Source organism: Heloderma suspectum, chromosome 2 (genome assembly GCF_057233095.1).
Source record: "Heloderma suspectum isolate Gila_16-S chromosome 2, 16-S_ref, whole genome shotgun sequence".
NCBI lineage: Eukaryota > Metazoa > Chordata > Lepidosauria > Squamata > Helodermatidae > Heloderma > Heloderma suspectum.
The window spans coordinates 375,449,347-375,468,131 of NC_139459.1; the positions used below are offsets into that span (position 1 = coordinate 375,449,347).

The window sequence follows — 18,785 nt, forward strand, 5'->3', positions numbered from 1 at the left end:
CTAGCCATCTCATCCTCTGCCGTCCCTTCTCCTTTTGCCTTCAGTCTTTCCCAGCATCAGGGTCTTTTCCAGAGAGAAGGAAATGGCAACCCACTCCAGTATTCTTGCCAAGAAAACCCCATGGAACGTATCACAAGGCCCAAAACAGACATGACTTTAAATCCGTATCTGGCAGCCACATCTCTTCTCCCCACAGCCTGCACTCCGGGGCAGCCCTAGGCTAGCTGCCAGCAGCTGGTGCCCTAGGCGAACTGTGCAGTCGGAGCCCAAACCCCAAGGGCAGGTCGAGGCTGAGGTTTTTGATAAACCGGGAAACATTTTGTCCCTATTTTCTGTTTAATGATGAGGAACATCTTCAGAAGCAGAAACATCATTTATAATAAAATGCAGCCAAAGTGGTGTTTTGGTGGGTTGTTGTTTTTTTGCCACGCGCTGTATCAGCACAGAGGTTCTGAAAAAAGCAACAAAGGAGATGAAGTCCCCTCCACAGTGCCCAAGGGAAGTCCCTGGAAGAAGGGTCCAGGTTGCGTCCTCGAGGTGACATGGCCAACCGGCTCAGCCCTCCGGGGAAATAGCTGCTCCTCTCAGGGAAGCCTCTCACTCCCTGCCTCCAAGTGGGAGCAGCAGCAGAGCAGGACGATAGCCTCACTTCCTGCCTCCAACCGAGAGCAGCAGCATCGCCTCACTCACCTCCACAGCCTGGGTCATATTCCCTCAGTATGCGCATGTATTTTTTTCCTGAGACCAGACTGTGCATGTACTTTTTTGATACTTCCCCCCTCATATTTGGTGCCCCACTTAAATGCCTAGTCTGCCTATATGGACCAGCCACCATTGCCCTCATTTTTACTCTAGCCTAGGCACAAGCTACCCCCCGCTCCTGATCCTGTTCGGACCCATAGCATGGGGTGGGTCAAAGCTCTCCAATCCCCATGACAGCAACCGTGAAAAGCAAACAGGGCTGACCATGGGCTCCTGCTTTCCAGTTCCTTATTCAACACAGAGCTGCATGACATGAGAGGTCTAAGTAAAAAACTGGGATTTACACACCTTTGCATTCTATATAGGCTTTGGGCCAGAGAGCATGCTGGGCATTTCAAAGGTTATGAGGGTTTATAAAGTTTATGTCTCCCTCTCTCTTCCCCAAAGCTTACTTTTCGGGGTATAATATACCCAATTCCTTGTTCATGGATGTTTGAGGAAAGGTAGATAATTGGTGTAAGGTAGAGGCTGGGAATGTGCGGCCCTCCCACCCCATGTTATGTGATGGGTACTTCAACTCCCATCACTCCAGCCAGTTTGGCCAACAGTCAGGCATGCTGGGGGTGTAGTCCAAAATTATCTGGAGGGCACCAGGTTGGGGAAGGCAGCGGAAGAGCGTATTTAAAGAGGTGCCGATGGCAGTTCACTGACTCTTCCTCTTCTTCTCACAGGAGAATTGGTTCTAAGGGACTCTGTGAGGGGAGAAAGCCAAGATGGCAGCCAATAATGGCAGTTAGCTGCGCTGGCTGCTTCTTTAGGATAAGGCAGCTTCACACTAACATATGCATCTCATCCTGTGTCATGTCTTTCGATGGCCATTCTGCATCCGGCTGCATCTGTATGATTTCATACAGAGGTGATAGGATCCCTCCTCAGTGTCCCTCATGTTGTTTGGAAAACCACAGAGGTAATACTCCTCACCCTGGCCTAGGGCCAGCCCAGGACATTTTGCTGCCTGAGGCAAAGAACGAGATGGCGTAAACAGAAAAAATACTTCTGTTCTACCTCTCCGTGTCACCCTTCAGAAGAGGTGGCCACGCATCTTTCAGTCCCAGCTGCAGCAGCGCAGCACCAGTGGCTGTTACAGATGACTCGTGCGCCACCTTCCTTTCCCTGCGTGACGCCGTTACCCGCTCACCTAAGTTATGTGCACTGTTGGTATAAATATGGTCACTGTGCATCTCTTCCCCTGAGCACACAGCCAAAGCATCCATTGTTTCTCCTTAACCATCGTAAGGAGACTGGAGGAACGGGCAGCGTGCCTGGAAGGCCCATGTCTTCCGCCAGCGCAGAGGACAGCAAACGAGAGTGGGGGAGTCAGACACCTCCGAAGGGGGAAATTGACTTTATAAAACAAATTTTCATTGGCAGGTGTTTATATTGTTTCCAGTATAAAACATCAAGGTTTCCACAAAAAATGGCAACAGCTCTTTCTGTAACGGTACAGCCCTTGATCTCACGTTATGTCTGAACAGATACTTGGGAATAGTAGCGAACGCGAGGTGGGACAACAGAAATGAACTCACTGTAACCTGTGGGCTACGATGGGGAGAATTCCTTGGTTTTTTTCAGGGGATGAGGCTCTCTTCTACACCCTGGGAGGGATTTAGTAGATATGGAAGTCAGAAGTGGGAGAACAATCCCTTCCTGAAGGGGGAAACTGGTGCCCTGTCGATGTACTGGGCAAGGCTGGGTTCTCAGCTACTGCCATGCCTGTGGTCACCACCACACCTTGATTACGCGACGCTTGTTGTCCCTCTCTGCTCCCTCCCAGTTTCCTTAAAAGTATCTCTAGCAGCGTATCCAACCTATCTATATATGCTCTCAATGCTTCCCTGTACTTCCTTGCTTCCACATCTTCCTCAGTCATGTGGCATATGTTATTGTCAAATACTTTTGCCTCCCGGTCCATGATTTGCAGCACGCGATTGTTCTCAGCAGTAGCATGGCGCAGCAGACGATCAACAGCGTCACCGGAGCCCTTTTCCGTCCTCCTGTTCCTTGCCGCTCTTAATCTGGTTGCTGGCAAAAGGGTCGCTTTGGGGTCGGGGATGCCAGCGTCTGCAAGTGTAGGAGAAAGAGTTGCTGGTAAATGTACCGAGATACAATTTGGGGAACACTCCTCAGCAAAAATCCTGCTGGTACATTTTCTTTACAGACACTACAAGCAAATGTCTTTCAGCCCTGTCCTGCTCGGTACATCCAACAATGAACAGGCAAAGAAAAGCCATAACTGGTTCGGCTCTGCCCCCGTATTGTTCTGTGTTACTGACTGACATCACAGAACTATATACACACTGCCAGACACTGATGAAACTGCTCCATTAGTATCAAGGATTGTACTGTACTGCACCCTGCTGTCGCTTTTTAGCTCCAGCATCCACGTGCTGAACTGCAGACCGGAAGGTCGGCAGGACAGCAGTTCGAGACCCGAGTGCTGTGTGACCGAGTGAGCTCCTGTCTTCAGTTCCAGCTTCTGCCAACCTAGCAGTTCGAAAGCAAGAAATTGCAAGTAGTTAAATAGGTACTGCTTCGGCGGGAAAGGTAACAGCGTTCTGTGCACCTCGGTGTTCAGTCATGCCGGCCACATGACCACGGAAGCGTCTTCGGACAGCGCTGGCTCTTCGGCTTAGAAATGGAGATGAGCACCACACCCTAGAGTCGGACACGACTGGTTGGAGACACCTTTACCTTTTTTTAAAGCTAGGTGCCCGAGTGTGCTGGCCTCCTCCTGCAATGGAAGAACTGCATCAGGGCCTGTTCTGATTTCATGATCGGTATGAAAAGCAGAACTGAAGATGCACGTTCAACGTGGATGTCTGTTTTAGTATACATTTCTGCAGCTAGGCACTATGAACACTCCAAGGAAGTTGTATGCTGGGACTTATGAAAAGCAGGGATCCAAAGCACATCTTTCTCGTCAGAGTGCGACTCCCAAGAAAAATTTGCAGCCATCACTGTAGGACCGTCATTAGAAACCGGAGTTGGAAAGATAGGACATAATTTTCAGTTATGTTCCTGGCAAGATGTCCTCAATTTAAAGGGGTGCTCCATGGATTGCCAGCTATCACAAATTAACATCGAAGCCAAAATGGAAAAAGATACAGTTTTAACAGCTTCCAGAGGGCAAATCATTTCTGTAGTAATTACCCCCCAAGGCAGTACAAGACAGAAAACATGGACTCAGACACATACATCGTGCCACTCGAAATCACTACAGACAGTATATTCAAACAAACATATTCACTGACCGCACTGTATACCCCCACCCCCCAGGTCAGCTTTGCAGCTCACTACCACCTGAGCTTTGGGCCCACCTCAGGTTGGTGCCATGCCCACCTGCCAAGGCCCTGGTTGATATCCAGAGGAGATGCGCAGTCGGACACGACTGAATGACTGAACAACAACAACAAATAAGGTGGGGGTAAGAAAAAGCAGATGAGAGCCGTACACCTTCCACAGCGGAGATCTTACTGGAATGCATAGAAGGGCCATTCACTCACCATGCAGCTGATCTACCCGCACACGCCCCTCCGCTGACTCCTTGTTTATAATTTTGGGATCTAGAAGCAAAATGTTTACAATTAAAACACGGGGAAAATGGCCGATACATGGGGAGCAGGGGGAAGAAATACCAGCAATTACTTCTTTTGTGCCCATGTAGTCCTGAACATCAACTGTAAGCAAGTCATGGGTGAACAGCTCCTTAGGTCCCTCTGTGACTGGAGGTTTTGAGGGGACAACTGCAGTGCAGTGAATTTTCATGCTAAGGCTAACATACTTGGGTTGTACTAGAACGTCACCTCTAAGAATGCTATGGAGCTCATCATAGAAGGGGCATCTAGCCACATTACTTCTGGACTGGGAGTTGTGATTTTCTACCCGGCAGTATTCCAGCTGCAGAGATTTTGGCTGGGTTCACACCTTGTGCTAACCCACGGAGGCTCGCAAGTTATGCTGGGTAGGGGGTTATGCAAACAAGCTACTGAGCTCCCGTCAGACCACCAGGCAAACAAGATATACCGACTAGTTAATTTCACCCCTCCTCCTCCTGTAGTCCTCCCGCCCAGCCAAGCAGGTATCCCAGCTTCCTTTGCAGCAGGAATAGAGTTCGCTTGGGAGGAGCAGAGCGTCGTCGTCGTTTTTGACCACTCTTGCCGAACAGATCTCTGTAACCTGTGCTAGCGCGACAGACAACACGCTAACCCAACATAGGTAAAATAACCCTTACTGCAGACTGTGGGTTCTCAGGGTGGCTTTTGGGGGGGAAATAGTCCACCATGGTGGTGGTGGTGGGGGAAACATCCCACAGACAACACACTAACTCATCATGGGTTGTTCCAGAAAATAAGCCATCATGGGTTAGCGTGTTGCATGAACCCAGTCTTTGTCTTCACTCAGCACTCAGTCGTGCTTCGTCGGTGCCTGTGGTTTTTAATCTCCTGAGAAATACATTCATAGGAATCTATGTTCCCATGACTCAATCTAAACTGATCCTGTATTTTTTGTTCCACTATATGTCGAGGAGATCAAGGATTTCATGGTGTTTCCAGGAAACACCACGGCCCTTCATCGCTGAATCTGCAGCCGCCATTATGCAAAGCGGCGAAGGAGTGGCTGAGGAGGGAGATAATGCTCTTCATAGATGCAGAAGCGTGCAGGACCGAGGCAGGAAGAAAAAAGAAATAAGGACAGCCCACTTATGCCAATGCAAAGTGAAAACACCACAATGTCAGGCCACATATACAGCTACTATGGGATACAAGCCATGCCCTCTAACATGAATTTAATTTGGGAATAGGAGCCACACTCGAGAATGGAACTGCATGGAAGCCACAGTAAAGGGAAAATCTGTCACAATACGACTTTGCAAACAAGCGGCTTCTAGGGCAGGAAAACCTACAGCTGATGTGGAGTGGGGGTAACCTTGTGTGAGGCGCAGTAGCATTGCCATAAATCCCCCCAGATTGTCCCTTGGCCAATGACCAGGAATGCTGGGAGTTGAAGTCCAAACATTTGGAGATCTACTTTCTGCCCACCCCTGAGATACAGACCACGTTCGCGCAGTCACAGTGCGTGCCGGTGGGATTTGCATAATTACCCTTGCTGGCATGGGTGCGAACCCTGGTGGCATGGCTTCAGAGAATAGTCATAGAACATTAGGGTTGGAAGGGGTCTATAAGATCATCAAGTCCAACCCCTGCCTGTTGGAGTGGCAGCGACCCTCAAACAATCCACGGGCTGCTGTTGGGTTGCTGCCCCCTCTCAACAAACTACGCTGCCCAGGCTCACAAGCCACGACAAGCCACAGTCAGCTGGTTCCCTGCAGGTGTCATGCCAAAATGCGACAGCCTGGAGGTTAAATTAAGCTGCGGTAGGCTGTCATGTCATGTGAACCAGCCCAGAGTGTTGGGTTGGAACCATGAAGACCTAAGTTCAGCTTCTAGTTCAGCTATGAAGCTCACTGGGTGGCCTGGACCAGTCACTAGTAATCAGCCAAACAATGATTTGACAATGGCACAATATGGCACATGTTGCTGTAAACTCCTCATAAACAGAGCGGAATGCGAACAGGAGGGAGATAAAGAGAGGAAGGAGCTCTGTAGAAAAGTACGTGCTTTGGGTGTAGAATGTCCCAAGTACAATTCCAGGCATCTCCACATTATGCATATTGGAAGAAGGGCTTGGAAGGGACCTTTGAGACCTGTTGCTGTTCTTTTTAGCATTTGTAAACTGACTTTCTCAACCAAGGGAAAGAAGGGTCCTTACACAGAGAGGCCACGATTGCTGAATTCTCCACCATAACTTCTTTGTGCAGAGCTTTTTGGCCTTGATCTAACAGAACCCACTCCTCTTCGGTAAAGCACACAGCCACGTCCTCAAAGGTTGCCATGCCCTGAAAGAAGAAGATGACATTTATTCCTCATGGATCGTGGCATGGTTCTTCCACTTCAAACACTATCTGAAAGGGCAATGAAGGTGGGATGACCCAGAATTCTCCAACACGAGTGGCATTCACAGGCCTTCTCAGCGAGTAGCTTTGACAGAAACAAAGGGGAAGAGGTATGGGAAGGTTCCAGCCTTACAGATGGCCTAAAATAATTTTAAATACAAATAAAATTAAAAAGAATTATTTGAAGCATGGGAAAGAGAGGCACCAAAGACATCCTCAGTTTCTCTCTCTGGTGATCCCCTCTTACCTCACTTGGCCACGCAGAAGTTACCTCACTCGGCCGCGCAGAAGTTACCTCAGCAGGCCACAAAGAAGTTACCGCACCGTAGACGTTAGAGAATGGCCATAGCTCAGCGGTGCAGCTATGGTTTGATCCCCGGCATCTCCAGGTAGGGCTGGAAAACCTCCTGCCTGAAAAGCTGGACAGCCGCTGCCAAACAATGTGGACAATACTGGCCTAGATGGACCTATGGTCTGACTCAGTATAAGGCGGTCTCCTATGTCCTTACCTCAACAGGCCACACCGAACCAGTTTCCATTCCACCAGCAAGAAGAGATGATCTAGCATCGGTGGCCAGCCTGGTTCCATCACCTGTGAGGGCAACAAAGGTGGCAGGAACATACTTTGTCTTTTTTATATTTGTTTCATATTTCAATGGTTCGTTAATTGGCTTACGTAATGCCAGGATGTTTGTGTTATCAGCAACTGTACTGTGAATGACCATGGTTAATAATGTGATTGTAACTGTCCGTACTTTTTTTTTTGCATTTAATGTCATTCAGACTTCACTGATTAGAATTTCCTCACCACCGCATGTATTCTATATAAACCTGAAACAGTCTCGATAGCATGCCAAGCATCTGATGAAGTCAACTAAAGTTCACAGAAGCTGATTATTATTATTTTTAATTATTATTATTATTATTAATAATAATATTATTTGTTACATTTCCATACTGCCCCATAGCCAAAGATCTCTGGGCAGTTCATAAAGATCAAAAAACATTTTAAAATACATTATGCACAGTGAAAACCACTGACATAAAAACGTATAAACAGACAGCACACACCGCAACAACATGGCTCTAAAAACAATCTATGCCAGTGTAGTTTTGTTAGTCTTTTAAGGTACCAAAAGACTCCTCGTGGTTTTTGCTGCGATAGGCTAACATGGCTACCGCTCTGTAATCCCTCCAGATTGGTTCTCTCAAAATGTTCTTTGAATGCATCAAATCTGAAACTGTTGAAGCCCAACACAATTGAAACTGTGGGAGAGGCTGGAGGCATCTCCCTCACCCAAGACTCAGGAACAGAAAAGCAGCCCACAGGGTTTCAGGGATGTCCAAACAGGTTAGTAGAAACACAGCCCAATCACCCTTACCCTGTGAGGTGGCAGCTCCATCACCCCCCTGCGTGATCCCCCTGAACAACAGCTTCCATTTGGCATCTGAGGGGGCCTTCATTGCCTCAGCCACTCCTGAGTGCTCTTGCACCTGGGTGAGGAAGACATACAGAGAAGAAGAAGAAGAAGAAGAAGAAGAAGAAGAAGAAGAAGAAGAAGAAGAAGAAACAAATAGTACAAGAAAACCAGGAGTGAGGTTGGGACACTCTTCCCTCGGATGACTTTGTGGAAACCTGGGCATATTCTCAGTTCCCTGGAACTACTAGGATGACATGCTCTCACCTGTTTCTTGTCCTCTGCCTGACTGAGAAGGAAGCCTTCTGCCAGGGCCACTGCCTGGGAGCTGGTCTCTGCTCCACATTCCCTCACCCAGCTCTCCAACTCTGGGGGCAGGACAGCCAGGAATTTCTCCAGGATCACCAGGTCCAGGATCTGAGCCTTCGTGTGTCGCTCTGGCTTCAGCCACTGATGGCAGAGATGGTGGAGTCGGCTGCAAACTGCTCGAGGCCCCTCGGCCTCCTGGGAGCAGAACTCTCTGAAGTGCTGGTGCTGCACATCTGAGCTGAGGGTGTCCCTGCCCAGAATCCTCTGCACAGTTCTCTCCCAGAATTCCCCACAGCTCCCAGCCTTGACAGCACCAGGGCCTTTTCCCACTTCATGGCCAGCTGAGCGCTGTTCTTCCACCTCCATCCCGTGCTCCCCAGCAACCTCCAGCAGGGCGTCCGATCTTTCTGCTCTTCAGCCAATGTCGTGCTTCAGGCAAGGACTTACCACAGGTGGGTGGTCAAGCAGAGCCACCCCTATGTTCAGGGTGAACTATTCTGGCCTCCAGGAAGAAGCATCGTTCATGGACACAGCGAGGCCTCTGGCCCTGACCAGGACTTCTCCCTGTAGGAAGAGCGAGGAACGAGAGGCTCGAGAAGGCTCCTTCACCCACAGGCCAAGAGCAGCCTGCAGATCCGCAGATGCCTTTTCTCTCCTGTACACACACCCTAAACTACAAACTACTTTGAAACCAGTTCAATGCTACCCCAGTTCAAAGGGCAAGCGGCAAGGAGCTCCTCGCTTTGCAGCAATGTGCTCCACGCCGTGGGTTTTGTGGAGGAACTCAGGAGGGTGAGCTGACCTCCCGATGGGGTAAATTGGGGGAGGAGGTCCTCCTTCCTCTTTCCCAGTCCCCCACAGTGGAGGCTGGTGGCTCCGAGGCCAAGGGGCTGATGAATCCACTCCAGGCTTCAGTCAGAACATCTGAACATTCAGTCAGAAACAGGGTGGCCATAATAACGCCTTTCCACTTCAACTCTCTCCCTGGATTCACTCATTGGATTGCTGGATCCTTCAGTTCTGCAGACATTTTCAGCATCTCTCGCTCTCCAACAATCCAGTCATTCTCCTGCACTTTGTCTACACCATCCTTCCTCCAACTTGCAACCCATGCTGCCTGGGGGATGCTGGGAGTTGTTGCCCTACACATCTGAAGGACACCAGGTTGGGAAAGCAGGAACCAACCTTTCTTTTCTCCTAGATATGATAAGAGTTTAGATTTTATGGCTGTTTTCATGGATTTTATATTAATTCCTGTGCTGTTTCGTTCTGTGTTTTATTCTCTTAGCTTTTTGCAATCTGCCCAGAGAATATCAGTTATGGGGTGGATTAAAAATATAATTAATAAATGAATAAATTTTCCAACCTTGGATCCCCAGACATCCCATCTTCCTGGACCACTAGCCATGCCGACTGGGAATTGTAATCCAACATCTTCTGGGGCCCCAAGGTTGTGAAAGTCTGCAATCAGGTGGTCGGTCCCCTCTTTTGCTAAAGGATACAGGGTAGAACAAATTTTGAAAAAGAAAGGGCATGGCGGTAGAGATGGTGGTTATGGTTACACGGGGTGCATCTGCCAATAACTTGAGGTGAAGCAGTGCCCTTGTGGTCTCAATATTTATTTATTTCATTTCATTTCCATACCGCCCAATATAGCTGAATATAGCTCAATAGCTGAAGCTCTCTGGGTGGTTCACAAAAACTAAAAACAAACAAAATTAAAAACAAACAAACAGCACACAATAAAACAATTTAAAATATTGTTGTTGTTGTTCAGTCGTTCAGTCGTGTCCGACTCTTCGTGACCCCATGGACCATAGCACGCCAGGCCTTCCTGTCCTCCGCTCTCTCCCGGAGCGTGCTCATATTCATTGCATCCGTGATGCTATCTAGCCATCTCATCCTCTGCCGTCCCCTTCTCCTTTTGCCTTCAGTCTTTCCCAGCATCAGGGTCTTTTCCAGGGAGTTTTCTCTTCTCATTAGGTGGCCAAAATATTTCAGCTTCAGCTTCATTATCTGTCCTTCCAATGAGCACTCAGGGTTGATTTCCTTTAGGATGGACTGATTTGACCTCCTTGCAGTCCAGGGGACTTGTAAGAGTCTTCTCCAGCACCACAGTTCGAAAGCATCAATTCTTCGGCGCTCAGCCTTCCTTATAGTCCAGCTCTCACAGCCATACATTACTACTGGGAAAACCATAGCTTTGATTAGACAGACCTTTGTCGGCAAGGTGATGTCTCTGCTTCTTACTATGCTGTCTAGGTTGGCCATAGCTTTCCTCCCAAGGAGCAAGTCTTTTAATTAAAAGGAGTCTTTTAATTTCATGGCTACAGTCCCTGTCTGCGGTGATCGTGGAGCCCAAGAAAGTAAAATCTGTCACTGCTTCCATTTCTTCCCCTTCTATATGCCAGGAAGTGATGGGGCCAGATGTCATGATCTTAGTTTTTTTAATGTTGAGTTTCAAACCAGCTTTTGCACTCTCCTCTTTCACCCTCAACAAGAGGCTCTTTAGATCCTCTTCGCTTTCTGCCATTAGGGTGGTATCGTCTGCATATCGGAGGTTGTTGATAATTCTCCCAGCAATCTTAATTCCGACCTCTGATTCATCCAACCCGGCATTTCTCATGATGTACTCTGCATATAAGTTAAATAAGCAGGGTGACAATATGCAGCCTTGTCGTACTCCTTTCCCAATTTTGAACCAATCGGTTGTTCCATGTCTGGTTCTTACTGTTGCTTCTTGACCCTCGTACAGGTTTCTCAGGAGACAGGTAAGGTGGTCTGGTACTCCCATCACTTTAAGAATTTGCCACAGTTTGTTGTGATCCACACAATCAAAGGCTTTAGCGTAGTCAATGAAGCAGAAATAGACGTTTTTCTGGAATTCTCTTGCTTTCTCCATGATGCAGCGAATGTTGGCGATTTGATCTCTAGTTCCTCTGCCTCTTCTAAACCCAGCTTGTACTTCCGGTAGTTCTCGGTTCGCATACTGCTGAAGCCTAGCTTGTAGAATTTTGAGCATCACCTTGCTGGCATGTGAAATGAGCGCAATGGTGCGGTAGTTTGAACACTCTTTGGCATTGCCCGTCTTTGGAATTGGAATGTAAACTGACCTTTTCCAGTCTTGTGGCCACTGTTGAGCGTTCCAGATTTGTTGGCATATTGAATGCAGCACTTTAACAGCATCATCTTTTAGGATTTTAAATAGCTCGGCTGGAATACTGTCATTTCCGCTAGCTTTGTTGTTACTAATGCTTCCTAAGGCCCACTTGACTTCACTCTCTAGGATGTCCGGCTCAAGTTCAGTGACCGCACTATCATGGCTATCAGGGACATTCAGATCTTTCCTGTATAGTTCTTCTGTGTATTCTTTCCACCTTTTCTTAATCTCATCTGCTTCTGTTAGGACCTTGCCTTCTTTGTCCTTTATCATGCCCGTCTTTGCACAAAACGTTCCCTTGAGATCTCCAGTTTTCTTGAAGAGATCTCTAGTCTTTCCCATTCTGTTTTCCTCGATTTCTTTGCATTGTTCATTTAAGAAGGCCTTCTTGTCTCTCCTTGCTATTCTCTGGAACTCTGCATTCAGTTGGGTATATCTTCCCCTTTCTCCCTTGCTTTTCGCTTCCCTTCTTTCGTGAGCTACTTGTAAAGCCTCATCAGACAGCCACTTGGCTTTCTTGCATTTCTTTTTCTTTGGGATGGATTTCGTTGCTGCCTCCTGAACAATGTTACAGACCTCCGTCCATAGTTCCTCAGGCACTCTGTCTATCAGGTCTAATCCCGGAAATCTATTCCTCACCTCCACTGTATATTCATGAGGGATATGATTTAGGTCATACCTGAACGGTTTAGTGGTTTTCCCGACGTTCTTCAATTTAAGCCGAAATTTTGCAAGAAGCAGCTCATGATCTGAGCCACAGTCAGCTCCAGGTCTTGTTTTTACTGACTGTATGGAGCTTCTCCATCTTTGGCTGCAAAGGGCATAATCAATCTGATTTCGATATTGACCATCTGGTGACATCCATGTGTAGAGTCGCCTCTTGTGCTGTTGGAAAAGAGTGTTTGCTATGATCAGCATGTTCTCCTGGCAAAACTCTATTAGCTTTTGTCCTGCTTCATTTTGTACACCAAGGCCATGCCTGCCTGTTATCCCGGTGATTTCTTGACTTCCTACTTTAGCATTCCAGTCCCCTATGATGAAGAGGACATCTTTTTTTGGTGTTAGTTCTAGAAGGTGTTGTAGGTCTTCATAGAACCGATCAACCTCAGCTTCTTCGGCCTCAGTGATTGGGGCATAGACTTGAATTACTGTGATGTTGAATGGTTTGCCTTGGATTCGTACTGAGATCATTCTATCGTTTTTGAGATTGTACCCCAGTACTGCTTTTCCCACCCTTTTGTTGACAGTATATAGAACATTAAAACCACAATATAACAATTTGTTGTTCAGTCGTGTCCGACTCTTCGTGACCCCATGGACCAGAGCACGCCAGGCCTTCCTGTCCTGCGCTCTCTCCTGGAGCGTGCTCAAGTCCATATTCATTGCATAATATAACAATGCAACCACAATAAAACCTAGCAGCAGTGCAGGAGTTTAAAATACAGATTTAAAACAGCAAAGCTAAAAGTCTAAAAAGCTAAAATGCCTGGGAAATAAATATTAGAAATTGTTTTAAATTGTTTTAACAGTTCCTAATTGCCTTGATAGTTTGTAACTTGCTGGACACTCATTTAGCTAATTTTGTGATCACGCTTTCCACATCTTCTATTGCTGTGTAGTAAGATTAATTAAAATTAAAAATTGTATGCTCCTCGCCAACCGTATTTCCCGCCCTCCCTAAATAGCCGTTCTGCCTCCTCATCTCTCCCCCTCCCTCCAGTAATCTCGACTCCGTTCGGCTGGGCTGAAACACGGGTCCTTTTTACGCAGTATGCCCCAGATTTGGACCTGGGGGGTCAGCCAGGTCACGCAGAGGAGGGGAAGGGGGCGCGCCTGGGAGGGGGCGCGGGGTGGCGGAAGCAGCGCGGACACAGAGCCGGGGAGAAGCAGGGGAGGGGAAGGGGGAAGGGGCGGCCAGGGGGCGGGGGGGAGGCGGTGGAAGGGGATGGGGCGGAGGGCTCGGCGGGGGCCGCCAGCTCGGGCGGAGGCGCCCGAAGGAGACTCACCTCCGCCCCTGCCGCCCCCCGGAGGTCCGCGCAGCCCCCAGCCAGTGGGAGCGCGGCTGCCCGCGCGGGGGCGGGGCTCCGGCGGCTCACCTGGCCGAGGCCCCGCCCACAGGCTCCCGGGACGCGCCGGCGCCGTCGAGGGGGCGCAGGCGGGGGGCTGAGCCGCACAGCTGCGGCTCCCGAGCGAAGGGGGACACTGGGATGGGGGAAAGAACGTGTGAAAGCGCCACGCGTGTCCGCCTGCGTGCAGGACGTGACACCAGCGCAGCGCCAGGATCCGTCCTGCAGCAGCCGCGCGCTGGACGGGGCGGCAATGGGGCGACGTTGACCCCCGGTGGAACCAGAAATCCAGCACCGTCAACCCACCGTGTGTTCGTTCATTTCTTGGATTAGGGCCCCGCCTTCTGCCCAGAAAAATGGCGCGCAAGGCGGCTCACCGTCGTCCATAAGGCTGGATTAAGAAGTCATACAACAATGCAAGAAAACTTGGGGGTGGCACCAGCTTTTCCCCAACCTGGTGCTCTCCAGATGTTCTGGACTACAACTCCCAGCATCTCTGGCCATGGGCCATGCTGGCTGGGGCCGATGGGGCTTGAATTCCCCGTTGGCGCTAAGAAAACTCCCCCAACCCATATAGTGCAATACCTCGACTAGGCCAGCTCAAAGATCACCAAAACTGTGCCAGCTTTTGACATCTCCAGCACTCTTCAGCAAGGAGGATGTCACAGAAAGCAGGTCGTGGCGGGGGAGAGGAGGGGGAAGGCGAGCAACGGCTTACGGGCTTGTGGTCAGGAAGAATGCATAAGCAGCACCTTTGGGTGATATGGAGGGGGCTTTTTGTTGTTGTTCAGTCCTGTCCGACTCTTCGTGACCCCATGGACCACAGCACGCCAGGCCTTCCTGTCCTGCGCACTCCTGGAGCGTGCTCAAGTCCATATTCATTGCATAATATAACAATACAACCACAGTATCGTTGTCGTTGTTCAGTCATTCAGTCGTGTCCGACTCTTCGTGACCCCATGGACCATAGCACGCCAGGCCTTCCTGTCCTGTACTCTCCCCCGGAGCGTGCGCAAGTCCATATTCATTGCATCCGTGATGCTATCTAGCCATCTCACCCTCTGCCGTCCCCTTCTCCTTTTGCCTTCAGTCTTTCCCAGCATCAGTTTCTTATTGGACACCTTCCGACCTGAGGGGCTCATCTTCCAGCGTCATCTCTTTTAGCCTTGTGATATGTTCCATGGGGTTTTCTTGGCAAGAATACTGGAGTGGGTTGCCATTTCCTTCTCCAGTGGACCACATTTTGTCAGAACTCTGTCATGACCTGACATTCAAACTGGGCTGCGCCAGGTGATGTGATGGGTTCAGGTTTCAGTGGCCCTATGGCCACTGGGAAGAAGAAAGCAGCAGACAACGGTGGATCCTCCATTTTGGAAAATATAGGGGAGGATTCCATGTTACTCCTACACAAAGTAGACCCGTTGAAATGAAGACGGTTTAAGTTAGTCACAATGAACTTCAGTCCCATTGAATGGAATGGGCCTACTCTACATAGGATTCGCATGGAATACTGATAAAATCCAGGCGTTAATGCAAAACTGCCTCCCATCCTGGGCAGCCCAGACAATTTTCTTAATTGGTAGAAAACAGAAATAAGGATCAGTGAGGAAGTCTTTATATTAGCAAAGCTAGAGACATATTCGATGCTGTGCTAGATTTTTTAAAAAGTCAGCAGAAGCCAAATTGGGTATTTCTACCTAGTAGTTGGAGGGAATGAACCTTCAGAGAATAAGGTCCCAGCAAGAGACCTTGCGATCCCAAAAGCTTGTACTAGAAGATAACACTATGCTGTTACTCTGCAGGAATCAAAAGGGCACAGGATGCCCGCCACAAAAGCAGAGAAGCTGCTAGCAAGCGGTGGCCAGGGGAAGGGATAGGGACCTGTGGGTAACCCCAGAGGGATGGACCTGGGCCTGAGGCTCCTCCCCCTGCCTTACACAAAGGCTCTAATTCCCCCAAACGTTTCCCCTGTGTCAGGAGTGTGTCTGGGGCCGGAAAGCCTCCCCTGCTATGTCCCCTAGCCTAGTCTGACCCACAAGAGAGGCAAGGGCGAACTCTGCATGTGTCCAGACCCTAGGAACAGATCAGACAAGAACGGGGATGAACAAAACAACAGGCTCTTGATGCAACACATTCTCTATTGCCCCCTAGTGCCTGGAAGCATGCGGAGCTGTGACTATCATCCAACACACTTAAGATTAAGTTCAGGGTTTCCTCCCCTGTAGTCAGTTCCATGACCAGCTGTTCTATGGCAGAGTTGTTTAGGGCATTGAGAAATTTATCCTCTTTGTCGTGACTGGAACATGCATTTATCCAGTCAGTCTGGGGGTAACTGAAGACACCCAGTATTACAACACTTCCTCGTTAGGAAGCCTCCCTGATTTTCTTTCCATCTTAAGGGCACCCTTCAGCACATTCCTAGTACTAAGTTAGCTGTGGAGCCTGATATTCCACCCTCAGCGCTTCTGCGGAAGAACCTGCCCCCTTCAGCTGCCCCACTCTGCTTGGCACTCTGCCCTCTTGGAGGCCCAGGGCAACATCTGATGGTGGCCATCGCTGCGCCTTGTAGCAAATTCCATGGCTTGACGCTGCACTGTGGGAAGATGCCCTTCCTCTCATTTGTCCCGGATCTCCCACCAGTCAGCTTCATGGATGACCCCTTTGGGCTCTAGGATTATGACAGAGAGAGAGAGAAATGTCTCCCCATCCACATTCTCCACACCATGCATGATTTTGTACGCCTCTCTCATGTCTCCCCTTCCTCAACTTTTACCCAAGCTAAACTGTCAAAGCCGTTGTAGCCTCCCCTATTAGGGAGCTGCTCCAGCCCCCTGATCATTTCAGCTGCATCCCTTGAAGCATGGCTCAGTGCCTCGCAGACTTTGGGGGCATGGGCCCACTCACTGCTAGCATACAGCCCCCCACCCTCCGGGGACAAATTGGTTCCTCTCCATTACTTTCGAAGAGGAGGAGGCAGGAGCTTCTGGAACTTCGGAGTAGATCAGCAAGGACTGTGGACTCCTGCTTGTATGACCACAAAATGACACCCCGCCACCGCCAAATCAGTGTTCAAGTACCTGGGGTTAATGGGGCGATTCTGGTGTGGACGGAGGACGGTGAGCCCCATGCCGTTCTGGTACTCCGAACAAATGCCTGGACTAGGAATTCTTTAAATTCTACATGTCCTCTTTTGCACCTGGCTCTGGCTCATGGAACATGGAGTTCTGGGGAGGGGGAAGGAGATCGGACAAGCCTGAGGTCTGCACATCCCTGCTTCATTCATTTATTCAGTCATTCATTCATGTTCATCACACAGAAAGCTCTCAGAGCAGCTTCCAAGGATTAATAACTAGACACTTCCTGCCCTCAGGCTCACAATCTAGAAGAGACAGGAGGAAAGGGACTGGGAGGGAGGAGGAAGAAAAGCCTGATGATGGTGCTGGATTCCCACCTCTGGCTAGGAGATAAATAAATTCGCCGTAGCTTTGTGATTGGAGGAAGTCCCTGGAGCTACTGTTGATCTCAGAGGAGGAGAGCAGGACACAGGGATCCTTTTGCAGAACATTCTTACAAAAAGTTTTGGAGCTCCTCTCGATTTAAATGCTTTTACATAGGTGTGCATAATGTGATCTGTGTTGAGATATGCACTCTGCCTGCATGCACCATTAGTAGCGGTCACAGGATTCTCCCCTTTGTAGTTTCTTTGATGTGAGGTTAGGCGACTTTCCAACCTTTGAGCATTTAAATGGTTCCCCCCGTGTGAATTCTTTGATGTGAAGTAAGCCCATCACTCTGACTGAAGCTCATTCCACACTCCAGGCATTTAAATGGTTTCTCTCCTGTGTGAATTCTTTGATGTAAAACAAGACTATCACGCCGAGCAAAGGCCTTTCCACACTCCAGGCACTTAAATGGTTTCTCTCCTGTGTGAATTCTTTGATGTGAAGTAAGACTAACACGCCGAGTGCAGGCCTTTCCACACTCCAGGCACTTAAATGGTTTCTCTCCTGTGTGAATTCTTTGATGTGAAGCAAGACTATCACGCCGAGTGTAGGCCTTTCCACACTCCAGGCACTTAAATGGTTTCTCCCCCGTGTGGATTCTTTGATGTACAATAAGGTGTACATGCTGAGTGAAGCTCTTTCCACACTCCAGGCATTTAAATGGTTTCTCCCCCGTGTGTATTCTTTGATGTGAAGCAAGGTTATAACACCAACGGAAGGCCTTTCCACATTCCAAGCATTTAAACGGCTTCTCCCCTGTGTGCAGTCTCAGATGTTTACTGAGGTTTGATTTACCATAGAGACTTTTGCTGAACTTTGAGCATTTCTGTTGCTGTTCTCCTGGGAGGATTTCCAAATGAGTGTTTAGATTTCTCTGCTCTTTCTCCTCTTGATGACTGACTCTCTCTAAGAATACTTCGTGTCCGTCTTCTGCCTTGATCCCTAGCACGTCAGTGGCCGCTACAGAGGGAGAAACGGATTCCCAAATCAGGGAACAAACCTAATTCATTGGTTCACAACAGAAAAGACCGATACAAAACCTCTAGTGGTATCCCCCCTGCCCCCATACCCCATTGAAAAGATCCCATAATCCTTTCTGACTGGAATAGGGGGGTGAAGGGTATTGAATCATGCCACGAGTAGCAGAAGATGCTAAACATTTCTTAGCCTCCGTAAATAAACCAGTTTTCCCAGCCCATGGAAAAAGCAAAGCTTACCCAAACAGGCCACATTTGCAAAATTCTCCAGCATGACTTGCTCGTGCAGAGCCCTTTGGCTTCGATCTAGCAGGGACCACTCCTCCTCGGTGAAATACACCGCCACCTCTTTGAAGAGCACCAAAGCCTGATGCAGGAGAAAAAGAAAATAATATGGTTTCCACTCACAGACAATGGTGTGAATCTTCTAGAAGGGTGTCTAGGAGACATAAGGAACTGCCTTATGTATTTAGTTACAACACTTATATACCGTTCTGCATCTCAAACACATTCCCAAGTGTTGAACAGTAACACGTAAAAACAATAAAACACCATGTTAAAAATGTGTTAACAGAACACAGAGCACCAGTAAAAACTGTGGCTGGTTAGTAAAGGAAGGCATCCTTAAATAAATATG

At 48.7% G+C, this 18,785-nt stretch overlaps 2 protein-coding genes across 7 annotated transcripts in view; both read right to left on the bottom strand.

The window, feature by feature from the left end:
- Positions 1-2,089: 2,089 nt before the first annotated feature.
- LOC146356228 (zinc finger protein 202-like) overlaps positions 2,090-18,785 on the bottom strand; it is a 56,594-nt gene continuing 39,898 nt past the window's right edge. The window contains exons 1-8 of one of the 6 annotated variants that reach the window (XM_084831739.1): positions 13,609-13,707; positions 9,809-9,927; positions 8,401-9,006; positions 8,098-8,209; positions 7,225-7,307; positions 6,532-6,658; positions 4,266-4,325; positions 2,090-2,823 (exon numbers count right to left, since the gene is read on the bottom strand). In XM_084831739.1, the coding sequence (XP_084687865.1) occupies positions 2,369-2,823; positions 4,266-4,325; positions 6,532-6,658; positions 7,225-7,307; positions 8,098-8,209; positions 8,401-8,808 (1,245 nt within the window). In that variant the 5' untranslated portion in view covers positions 8,809-9,006; positions 9,809-9,927; positions 13,609-13,707 and the 3' untranslated portion in view covers positions 2,090-2,368. Of the gene's footprint in view, positions 2,824-4,265; positions 4,326-6,531; positions 6,659-7,224; positions 7,308-8,097; positions 8,210-8,400; positions 9,007-9,808; positions 9,934-12,281; positions 12,488-13,608; positions 13,727-13,974; positions 14,018-18,785 lie in introns of those variants that run through there. The other 5 variants (XM_084831741.1, XM_084831740.1, XM_084831736.1 and 2 more) reach the window with 5 other exon arrangements.
- The window catches only part of LOC146356229 (uncharacterized), a 36,504-nt gene continuing 34,581 nt past the window's right edge, over positions 16,863-18,785 (bottom strand). The window contains exons 13-14 of the mRNA XM_084830044.1: positions 18,389-18,515; positions 16,863-18,131 (exon numbers count right to left, since the gene is read on the bottom strand). Coding sequence (XP_084686170.1) covers positions 17,410-18,131; positions 18,389-18,515 — 849 coding nt within the window. The 3' untranslated portion in view covers positions 16,863-17,409. The remainder of the gene's footprint in view (positions 18,132-18,388; positions 18,516-18,785) is intronic.